General features: G+C 37.4%; 1 protein-coding gene across 1 annotated transcript; it reads left to right on the forward strand.

The window, feature by feature from the left end:
* Positions 1–427: 427 nt before the first annotated feature.
* scnn1gl (amiloride-sensitive sodium channel subunit gamma-like (LOC101734161)) lies at positions 428–12201 on the forward strand. The gene is made up of 10 exons (XM_018092212.2): positions 428–848; positions 1205–1341; positions 1963–2126; positions 3640–3744; positions 4990–5110; positions 5201–5273; positions 5581–5638; positions 7070–7128; positions 11156–11231; positions 11787–12201. Exons 1-10 carry the CDS (start codon positions 502–504, stop codon positions 12090–12092), a joined length of 1446 nt encoding a protein of 481 aa, XP_017947701.2. The 5' UTR covers positions 428–501; the 3' UTR covers positions 12093–12201.

Here is a 12201-nt window from a genome sequence, read left to right on the forward strand (position 1 = left end):
CTGATGGATTTCTGTGCTAACTAAATCACAGAAGCAGACTGCTGACCTCTGCCCAGGGAATGTAAAAGCTCATTTAAATCTGTCTTTCTATGTGTTAATTACACCTTCTAATTAACAGTAGAATCCCTTCCTATGGGACTTTTCTGCCCATCCTATAGGGATACATTTGTGCACTGGTATATAAATACCTGTGCTCCTTTTTCCTTTCAGCACCAAAGCATATATTTTCACTAAGAGAACTGTGCTGCAAACAGAAGGAAACAGTATGATATAGCCAAAAGGCCTGTAGTTGTACTATATATAGCTGTTAAGCCTTTCAAAAATTGAGGATTTTTTTTCCTAGCAATATTCATGGCATACCCACAGAGAAGATCTTTGCGCTCAATTTGCAGCCACACTCTACGTCATACTTCAGCCCATGGTGTTCCCAACATCATTCATTCAAAGGGTCAGTGGAGAAGTTGTTGCTGGGCTGCTTTTGTCTTGTTGGTGCTGTGTTGTATGCTTTGGCAATGCAGCCAACTGACAGCTACTTTCTTACGTTACCCAACACAGGAGAAAGTGACACTAGTGAATAGCGCTAGACTTCCTTTTCCAGCCATTACCTTTTGCAACCTCAACCGTGCTCGCATGTCAAAGCTCAATTCCTCAAAGTATCAGTCTCTAACAGAATACCTGTCTTTTACATCTGGAAATGAGTCAGAGGAAGGTTCTATCAGCCATGGAAGGGACAGGAACTTTACATTTGCGCTATCCCAACTTACCCCACAGGAGCAGATGGAGCTTGGTCATCAACTGGAGAACATGCTGATCTCCTGTATCTTTCATGATGAAGTCTGTAATGAAAGGTAAGCACATTTGTAAACAACTTCAGACCAACATCTTGGGTCATCATTGATCTTTATGAAAGCAAAGAAAAACTGCACCATAACAGACATAGTTTAAACCAATAGTTACCAGGAATTACTTGACAGCTATGGATAACCCACTGTTTTGTAGCACTTTTGGCTGAGAAATGAATGTAAATCTATGTGCTGTAGTCATTTCTCTGGGAGTTTGACTACCCAAGCACTGGGAAGAATTTGTGATGAGTTTAATTTATGGACCCGTAATAAACCTTGTCTAAGTGTTGTGGTATTGTGTAGAAAGTGAAACAAATACATATTATGCTTTCATTTTTTTTGCTGCTTTTTTATTTTTATAGCTTCTTTACTCCTTTCTTGAACCCTAAACTTGGTATTTGTTATACCTTTAATGGACGAAGACAAGCTGATCTTCAGCATTGGCAGAACTACCAACAAGAGGAATACCTTAATGCCACAAAGGCGGGATTCAGTTATGGTAATTTCTGATTCCTTATGATGTATTAACAATGTCCTATTATATTCTTATATTGACAACTATGTATAGCAGAGTGGCCCTACATAGCTCCCACAAATGCTCCCTTAAGCAGGGAAAAATGGAAAAAATATAATAGGTTACTGCTCATCCCATCTTATTTTAAACTTATGATAGAAACATGACTGCATTATTAATATAGGAAGACTGTAATCTTTTGTTTTTGTTTTTACTTTGTAACAAAACTCCCTCATTGCAGCCTCCAGTCCAATATTACTTAAACCTCCTGCATGGGGACAGGTCCATCACTTATTGGGCTTGTGGCAGTGAGACCCTTTGATCTTTTGGGTCCCCCAAACCTGACAGTACCATGTCTCCTATAACCATGCTTATATGTCACCTGGGATGAATTCAAGTATAGGATTAAACAGTATGTTCAGATTTTAACATACTCATTGTAGAACAAGTAGATTGTTTCTATTTCTTTTGTAGGTGGCACTTTACCACAGATGTAGGAACGTGCCCTTAAGTTTAGTTTGTTTTATAATACTGCCAGTCAGTTACCCATCTGTTTTTTTCCCTTCAATTGTACCTATACATTTTTAACCTGTACCTTTTTAACAGGCCTTACAATGGAGCTTTTTATTGAGCAAAGTGAGTACATAAGTAGTCTAAGCACAACAGCTGGGCTCCGAGTTGTCCTTCATGGCCAAGGGAAGATGCCATTCCCAGAGGATGAAGGTGTGAATGTTCCACCTGGACAGGAATCAGATATTGGCATAGTAAAGGTAGAAGCATTACTGCCAATATGATGCTATGCATGTTATCAAAATATGTATATTAAAAATAAATTATCAAATTCTAAAGATTTGTAATTCTATTAAGTTCAGTTTACCAGTACTGACAATTAAATGTAAGCGGGAAGCATAAATGCAATAACTATTTTTTTAGTGACTCTGTTGTTTAGTTGTTAGGCTTTCAATGTAAAAAAAATGCTGTCTGGAATACATTTCTGCACTGGAGGCTTTATATGCTCTTCCTGCAAATCATCAACATTCTCCTGTGAGCTTTATTTTCCATTAGTAAAATGGACATTGAAGTTACAGAGATATCAACTAATTTCAAGCAATGAAAGAGATAATGACCTGGTTACGTTTAACTCTAAATAGCAACATGAAATAAGGCCTCAAAATGCCCAGAGTGTATTTTTATTTTCCTAATGGCACAAGAGTTTGGGGACACTTTCAAAGATGATGACCCCAAGATTGCAGCTCTCTGATTTCTTTTCAGTGATAATAACCCCATGTCCACATATATTACTTATTACATAAGGTTATTAGGTGAGTTCATGTGACACTGTAGCATTTATAAAAATAGCAAAACAGTAGGATATTCCACCCATTATTGTATATGCGGGTTTGAGCGCTGCTGCAAATCACTTCCTGGGGGCATCTAGGATCAACAAAATAGTATTTCGTCAGTATTAACTGTACGCTAAGTAGCCATATTCATTTCTTGTTCTTTTCGGGTAGCTATAAAATACTAGTTGTTGTTTTGCAACTGAACTAAGTACTCTGTCTGTATATCACAAGTTTTTTGCCATTGTGCCCATCATGGCATTTTTTTATCTGGCACACTAGATGGCAGTTGCTGTTGAGGACAAGCAAATGGTAGTATTCTACATATTAGTCTTCTGTTATTCAGAATGCTTGGGACCTGGGGGTTTCCGGATAAGGGGTCTTTCCATAATTTGGATCCCCATAGCTTAACTCTACAAAAAAAAATGTAACCATTTAAACATTAATTAAACTCAACAGAATTGTGTTGCCTCCAATAAAGACTACTTATATCTTAGGATCAAGAACAAGGTACTGTTTTATTATTTATTCTTCATGTGCTAAGACACATCTACAAACCCCTGCTCAGTACATAGGACTGCCATAGAGAAGGCAGCAATTCATGGGCTTGTGAGGGCACAAACTGTGGCTGTTAATGACATTCCCATGTTGGGTAAAGGGTTTCTCAATCTCAAGGGAAAAGGGTAGCAAACATTACTGAAATATCTGATGCACATCTGATACCAATGTTTACCATGTATATGAAGAGCAAGCATTGTGTATCATGTGTCACGTGAAACATTATGATTTTCTCTATCTCAGACCTTTACCCTGATTCTGTTATCAATGGTCACTAACGTAAATTACTCTATAATATCTTTTTTGCTTTAACTTAGATTTTTAAATGCTCACTGCCTCATATGTCTCCACCGAGAAAAAAGCCTCATACAACTTTTCCCAATAGGTCCATGTGAAACGTCTGCAAGAGCCATACAGTAGCAAATGCAGCAATGGGAATGACATCAGGAATTTCTACACAGATGTGTATGGGACAGACTACAGCCGAGAGGTGTTTACAAACAATTTGCTTGTAATGGGATCGTGAATTTGCATGTTAATATTTTTGTTTCATTATATTGTTACAGTTAACCCTACTGGTGCTAACCAAGATATAAAAATAAAGTCACACATGGCAACAAGGACCAAATTCAAATAAAACTAAATCATTTCAGGCCTATGATGGCTAATTAATAATCAAAGGGATTTGATTACAATATAAACTTTTTTCAGGGACCCATTTCTGTATAAGGCTCTCAAACTCCATTTTTTTAATCCCAATTCTTTAAGCTAATTCAGATCCTCTCAACAGATAGATAGATAGATAGATAGATAGATAGATAGATAGATAGATAGACAGACAGAAAGAAAGATTTGTTAGGTCTACATTTCAATTTTACACAGGGAACCTTTTTGAAGGTCCCCTGATGTATTAAATTCTAAAGAATGTAGATGTTATCATAAATATAAGGGAGAATGTAGCCACTATTGTAAGTGATTAGACTAAAATAAGTCTCCAAGATGTTATTCAAACATGAATGCAAAAATGGCACACTCTTAGGTAACTTCTTATATCCTTTTATCATTTTCAACTGAGGTTTCACTAAACTTGCATTATGTTAGGTACAGTTTAGAACAGGGATCCCCAACCTTTTATACCTGTGAGCCACATTCAAATGGAAAAAGTTTTGGAGAGCAACACAAGCATGAAAAACATTTCTGGATGTGCCAATGAGAGCTATAATTGGCTCTTTTAGCCCCTATGTTGACTAGCCTGTTGGAAGCCTACAGAAGGCTCTGTTTGGAAATTACACTGGTTTTTTATGCAATTAAAGCTTGCCGGCTAACCAGAAATTAAAAAAATAAGCACCTGCTTTGAGGCCACTGAGAGCAACATCCAAAGGGTTGGTGAGCAACATGTTGCTCATGAGCCACTGGTTGGGGATCACTGGTTTAGAACAATTATTATATAGAATCCAGTGTTTGGAGTTACCTGTGCCATATACTGCACCTTCATATAGGTTATATATTTGAAAACAAAAATATGACTTATTACATATGTTATAGATGCCACAGCTGGAAAAATATAAAATTTTTTCCCATTTTTACCCTCTCTGTAACCAAATGTTAATATATATATACAAACACAACATAAATATAGGGATGAAAAAAGTGTTTGTACATCTGTACGTGCTGAATGTAATATAGCAGCCCAGTTTATATAATTAGATGTGACTCCAGTATTTCCTTTTCCCAGACTTGTAAGAAGAGCTGTGCTCAAGCAAAGATGATCAAAAATTGTGGTTGCAGAATGTGGGAGTTTCCAGAGCCCCCAGGGTCCAATGTTCCTTTGTGTAACATCAGTGAGCCTTCCGTTAGTAAGTGAAATTCCCAGTATATGCCTTCTTGGCCCAAAGAGTCTATTTTGTACATTATTAACATAACCTGTGCTTCTACTTTGATGATAGATCATTGTGTGGAAATGTATGAATACAAACTCTCCCACGATCAGCTGAAATGTCACTGCCCACTCCAGTGTGAGTAAGTACTAGCATGTTTACATGCACTGTTAAGGGAATACTGTCTTCCTGGAGTCACCACCAGTACTATAATAACATGTCATTTATACTAAAGCTTTTAATTTATAAGTTTAATGCATGTGACTACCCACCCAAGATTTCTTATTTTTTCTACCCTCAAAGTTAAGTCATTCAGCATTATCACCAAGCAGAGATGTACCAATGTTGTTGTACCACATGAATAGCATTCTCTCAGTAAGGCATACCCCTGTCAAGACTGAATGCATGAGATTCACAAGCTTTATACTATCTTGAATTCTTTCTGGCAGAGAGGAAATTTTTGAACTCACCCTGTCTTCATCCCAGTGGCCAAGCAGTATGTACCTGGTAAGTTGGGAGACTTCAGCTTAATATCCCTAAGCCCCATTCCCAATAATCATGTAATTCCTCTATTCTTGTTATAGCATTGTTTAAATTCTTTTTTTTTTTTTTTTTTTTTTTTATAATTATGGCACATTTCAGTGAGCACACACATATATATATAGTATTTCAAAGGCTCAATCTTTTAGGTTTCCTAATGATATTATGCACATATAAAATCCTCATTGAAATGTAAGTACATTAATACAAATGATCAGTTTTAAATATAAGCAATGGTGTTCTGTAATTTGTTGCAGTAAGCAGTGCAGATCAAGGGTTTAAAGCATATTTATTTGATGGTTGATCCCACCTCCTTGTTTCTTTGGAGCAATTGTGGAGGAGTAGAAGGTAGTTAATGAAATTATTAGTCACAGTTACTCCCTATTCTTATACAAACTGCTACAAAACTCAGTATTGCTCCTTTGATTTCCAGTGAAGGGCAGGGAGATGGTTATAAAAACAAAACAATGATTAGGGCAGTTGCAATAAATGAAAAAAGATATCCTCTTACTATAAATAAAGGATTATCGTAATAACAATAACAGGGAGAACTCATTTTAATGCAAGCCTACCTTCTTGGTATTATGGCTACCTGGCATTTCATTGTTACTAAATGACAGCTGCCCAGCACCCCACTGTCAGTTGAAAGGGGTGCAAATAAATGTATCCTGGCATACTATTTAAAGTGTTAGGAAAGCATGAAAAGACTCATATCTTGCTTGGTGAATGGTTTAGTGTTGCCAATCAGTGTGCACTGATACTTACTTTACCACTGAACTCCCCCAAGTGGTTTCTATGCCATCTTGCAACATTGGTCTTCAAAATTATCAGCCCTTGCAAAGTGCTTTGTCATACACATACACATACACAAGACATGTCTGGTACTTCCTTGGCTACCCAGTCACTTTGCAATAAATGTTGCCCCTTTTAAGGTCCCCATTTTGAAAAAAAGACCACTAGCAGGTGTGCATTACTCTTCAATTCCTATCCAGGGCTTATATTAATGTGGAACATGGGCAGAACTGGCCTGCTAGCCTCACAGTGTTAAGTAGGTATTTAATAGTAGATTCATTTTAAATTGCACTTTGCTGCTTTTCAACCCTGGTACACTGGAGTGAGCGGCATTAAAACAAAATGCAACATGTCCGACAGGAAAGCACCCTGGGCAAGAGATGTGCTCTGTGATACAATTACTGGCTGCTGGATAAAGTAAAATAAATGGCAGAATTGTTTCCTGGTAATCATTTAACTAAAGGAGCTAACTGCTGGATATGTGAGAAATATCTAATTATGTGTGTAGGGCCCCAGGCTTTATTTATGTTCTCTAATTAAGAATGATTGGTTTAACTAGACAATGGACAGGTTTTTTTTTAATGATTTCTTTCTTCTGTTACTTAGGATTCCTTCACTAAACGTCTTCAAAGCAGAAAAGGATTTCAAAGTGCACAAAGCATTAGGTAACGTGGGCATATAGAGGGAAACTGTATAAACGCTAAACATTTTTCGTGTCTGAGAAGTTTCAGTCATGAAAATAACTGGCATATGTTTATTAGAATTCACAAAATATAGATAACTCAGCAAGGCTCATTAGTGGGAAATTTGCCTCAGCACAGTATCCCACAGCAACCAGTCAGCAATTACATTTAATCTGTCTGCTGCAGGACAAATACTGAAAGCAAATAGCTGATTGGTTGCCCCATTTGCCACTGTTCTAAACAGAACTCCTAGGTTGGGGCATCATCTTTCCATCATACCCATTTTGCTAGCAAGTTACAGCATTTTAACTAAGAATTCCTAGCTCCCATATATGCTATAACCTTGATAAATAGCTAAACTATTGAACATGGAAAGACATCAAGCACCTTGGTGCCCAACAACCATCTATTTTGGCCACTTATTTATTTGAAAAACTGGTTGCATGAAAGCTTTACAACTATAAATATATAAAAATACAAAAATCAGACTAAAAGGCATGCTCTAGCCTCTACTGCCCCCAGACATTTACTAGAGATCTGTTTGTCCCCATCACCTGATTCTGAACGGGATAGACAAAATAATATCATTATTTTGCCAAGCTTTTAGCATATAAAAGCAAAAATTATACTGCAAAATACTTCTCAGTGGATGTACAGGTGTAATGCAATTTGCCAAACATTCAACATGCCTATAAAGAATGTATATTGTGTAAAGTGTTGAGTGCAAGGCCAGAACGTAAAAGACACAGGCAGAATAATTACAGACATATAATTGTCTCCCAACTAAATAGGTGTAATCTGTTTAAATATATAGCAGTCATAAATAAGAAGCCGAATTTCTGTTCTAGCCTTATAACTTTAATGTTATTTAATCACCTCTCAGCAGTTGTATAAAAAAATCCCCAGGATGCCCTGGCTGCCTTCATCTGTGAGTTTGTGTGTTGTAGTTCAACAGCTGCAGGGCCATAGCTAAGGCATAATTAGTTTAAAGTATAAGAATGAAGCATGTTGCCTTCTGGGTACAATACCATAGAGATGCTTGTGTGTTCTTTCATCCGTTAATGAAACCATGAACAATAATGCAAATACATGAGCATACTTCCAACCCACAGGTCAACTGTCGTTTTCCTTGTAGCTGCCCACAATCCTAATCTCACATTTGAAATTCTGATGTGAAAATGAGCTGTAGGGCAAATGTAACTTTATTATATAAACATGCTGTTGCAAAAATCCATACACAGGTAATTCTGTGGGGGTTAATGTAGGAAATGTCATAATCATGATGTTTGACAGCTATATTTCATAAAAGTAATATTAATGCTAATGTCTTCCCTTTCTGTTGCTTGCCATATAAGCACTTAGGGGCTGATTTACTAAGACACGAATTCCAACCGAATTGGAAAAATTCCGATTGGAAAACGAACATTTTGCGACTTTTTCGTATTTTTTGCAATTTTTTTCGGCACCTTTACGACTTTTCGGAAATTATCGCGACTTTTTCGTTACCAATACGATTTGCACAAAAAAACGCGAGTTTTTCGTAGCCATTCCGAAAGTTGCGCAAAATCTGGCGATTTTTTCGTAGCGTTAAAACTTGCGCGAAAAGTCGCGCCTTTTCCGTAGCGTTAAAACTTAAAAGGCGCAACGTTTCGCGCAAGTTTTAACGCTACGAAAAAATCGCGACTTTTCGCGCAAGTTTTAACGCTACGAAAAAATCGCGACTTTTCGCGCAAGTTTTAACGCTATGAAAAAATCGCCAGATTTTGCGCAACTTTCGGAATGGCTACGAAAAACGCGCGTTTTTTCGCGCAAATCGTATTTGTAAAGAAAAAGTCGCGACAATTTTCCGAAAAAATCGCAAAATACCGATCATTACGAAAAAAACGCAATCGGACGCATTCGGCCCGTTCGTGGGTTAGTAAATGTGCCCCTTAGTATTGCTCCTAACCTCTTTTTTCTAGTACAAACATTTTATCATTTGCTACAGACTGTCCATCAGTCACATAATTCTCTGGCTTGGTGGATTCAGTGTAAGGTCCTACTGAAGGCAAACATTAGGATCCAGCTAACATGCCTACAATAATTTTGGGCCATGAAAGAAACCAGGACACCTGGAGAAAACACCTAAAAAATGCCACTAACTTTAGCTTTGGCGGCAAACTAAACTCATTGGAGGTTATTTTTAAACAATGGGCAAATTTGCACCTGGCCAGTAACCCATGGCAACCCATCCAGATGTGTGTTTTCATTTATAAAACTAAAAAAACTTTAAAAAAGGTGAGAAAGTGTTTCACAACTGCTGTTTGTACAAAACAGTGTAGAAAGTGCATTAAACATGGCTGTTTGTTCTATCATGATCCCTGTTATCTGTTTCTTGGTTTATGTTCCACGAGGTATTATTTCAGTAAGTAGCCAGCTTTATACATATTTAGATAAAGAAGTGCAGTCCATTTACATGTGATAACTTGATTTTACTGAAGATCTTAAATGCTGGGAGACTTTTAGGTTCTTCTGGCCCATTCATTTTATTCTGGGTTCTCATGGTCCCTTCATTATATTCATTAGGACTTCGATTGGAGTGGTGAGGGATGTTACTGATAAGCAACAGTATACAGAAAAGGGCTACTGTCACATGGGGCGGTTTCTCTATAATACCTGAATTCACCTATGCCACCTCCCATTGACTTTAAAGGAAACTGTGTGCCACCTCTAGTAAAGGGGGGGTGGGTGTTTGGCCAAAATGTTCACAAAATGTTCTCTGTCAACAAGAATTAGGGGCAGTTTGGCCATTTTATTGTTAGCGAGAAGCAGCCAGAAGGGAGAGCTCTCAGTGTGACATTAGCCTAACATGCAGGGAACTAAGAAACTATTAAAGTAATTTAGTTGATTATACCTGTAAGAGACATTATTTGTTTGCTCTAAATTGAATGAAATTTTCAAATCTACCCAAATGATGAAACAACAAATATCCATGGTACAGGGATCTACTGTATGTTCCTGCCAATGGCAACTGCTAATTTTACACTGTAGAAACACTGCATTATGGTTATAACTGCAGAGACAAGTAACCCTTAATCGTAATTTAAGTTCTGCAATCTGATTGGTGTCTATGGCAGGCTAGGAACAGAGCAAAACGTGTATTTCTTATTACATTATTTTCTTCTATTGCATTAAAGAAAGTTGGTCTTTTTTTAAAAAAACTGCTCATGAGACCTGCCAAGAGGTTTTCTGGAAATCCCCGCATTAGTACAGAGCAATCTGACAGTAGCACAAATGGGTCTGTCATGATTACTCATCCCCTTTTAATGCTTTTGTATGCTTATAGATTAAATATGGCCTTTTGGCAGGTGAAGAGGGCAGGCTCCAAAACTATAATTTATCTCCTGGAATAGAAAATTGAAGGGTAAAACAAGGCATGAATCATATGCCTGATAATGGCCTGTGGATACCAGACAGGCATACTAATGTAACCTACCTGCTTCACAGATAAATGTTACATTTTAAATACAAAATACAACAGGAGAATTGCAGTGACATAATGGCCCTATAACATTTATTATGGGCAAGGTGACCTGATTTCAACAAGGAGTTACCCTCCCTGTTTCCTTGTGCTCATACTGTGCATTTTGACCAGGTTTAGAATACTATAGATATATAGACTTGACTCCATGAGAGACATGTAGCCTTGATTTCATGGGACACGGTCACATGTGGGTTGCAGATGAATATTCTCAATGTAACCAGAACCCATAAACCAATGCTTATAAAAGGGTTCTCCTTATCTGTGGGTGAAGAAGGGCTCTTTGGGATTCTGCTTTACTTTATATTACTCAAGAAGCAGTAGGCCAAAGGGACTATCACAAAGGGTTGGGTAATGGTTTTGCTGTAATCCAAAGCAGGCATTCCTGTAGGAGCCCTACTCCAGTCAGTATTTTTATAGATGCTTCAGAAATAGTAACGTTTATTGTAAATATTCACCTGGGAGTGTATTTTTCCCTTTCTCTCTCAGAGACAACGTGGTAAAAGTTGTAGTTTATTACCAGCAGTTGAACTATGAACTGATTGAGGAAGTACCTTCTATGCAGGTAAAGCTGATTTCTCACAAATTTCCAGCACTGTCTGTTGCTACTTATATTATTAACTTGTGTTGTGGACTATGTTAAGAATTGCAGCTACTCCCTTGCAAAATTACTGATTCAGTATATAGTAAGGGCTTTCAGTGACTATTTTTTTTTTAAAATAATATATATAATAGTTTCACAACCTAAGTAGAAATGCACAACTTTGTACAACAATTACAGGTAATGCTGAAGCATCCAGAGTCCCAAGTGTCAGCAAAATATATTCTGGGAGGAATTCAAACCAGGCCAGTCCTATATAGAGTGAACATCTCTATAAAGAAAAAAAATTGGAAATAGAGTAGGTTAACCAAAATACCAAATTTGCAAATATGGTTGCATGTGGCTCAGCTGACAAACCTACTGTGTTAGGTATATCCCTTTAACCAATTAGTTCTATTTTTATAATTTCTTGTGTTTTATCTGTTCACAAGCAAAATAGCTAGTGCATATATTCTTTCCATTTTACCCTAACAATGATAAAACTTTACTACAGTACCTCACCCTGGTTCTTTTCTGCAGCTAGTTGACTTATTTTCCAGCATTGGAGGCCTGGTGGGTCTGTGGATTGGCGTTTCTGTCTGCACTGTTGCTGAGTTCTTGGAACTGATACTGAATCTCCTGACCTTTGTTATTCGGCAAATTTCCAACCAAGAAGAGGAGTCTCCTGCAAACCCATACACAATCCCAGGCCCAGAGGTGCAGTCCCCATTCTCTGCAGAGCACTGCCAGTCGTGGACCTCTGTGGATGATGTATCCTGTCTTCTTGGGAATAACTCTGAAAGCAGCCAAAACATGCTGAATCCATATGAATTCTATGAAAAATGAATGAACTATCAGTGAGAACTTCCTGTGGGGAAAGACATTGAAGCTTATCGCCAAAAGATTTTGGCTGAGTTATATATATATATATATATATATATATATATATATATAT

This window comes from Xenopus tropicalis, chromosome 3 (assembly GCF_000004195.4).
Source record: "Xenopus tropicalis strain Nigerian chromosome 3, UCB_Xtro_10.0, whole genome shotgun sequence".
Taxonomy (NCBI): domain Eukaryota; kingdom Metazoa; phylum Chordata; class Amphibia; order Anura; family Pipidae; genus Xenopus; species Xenopus tropicalis.

What these genes read in the sequence shown, in the direction of transcription:
- scnn1gl (XM_018092212.2), top strand. Translation starts at nt 502, where the DNA reads ATGCTTTGGCAATGCAGCCAACTGACAGCTACTTTCTTACGTTACCCA. An exon ending in CACTGCCCACTCCAGTGTGA is followed by an intron (nt 5,274 to 5,580) that starts GTAAGTACTAGC and finishes TCTTTCTGGCAG; the next exon opens with AGAGGAAATTTTTGAACTCA. An exon ending in AGGAAGTACCTTCTATGCAG is followed by an intron (nt 11,232 to 11,786) that starts GTAAAGCTGATT and finishes TCTTTTCTGCAG; the next exon opens with CTAGTTGACTTATTTTCCAG.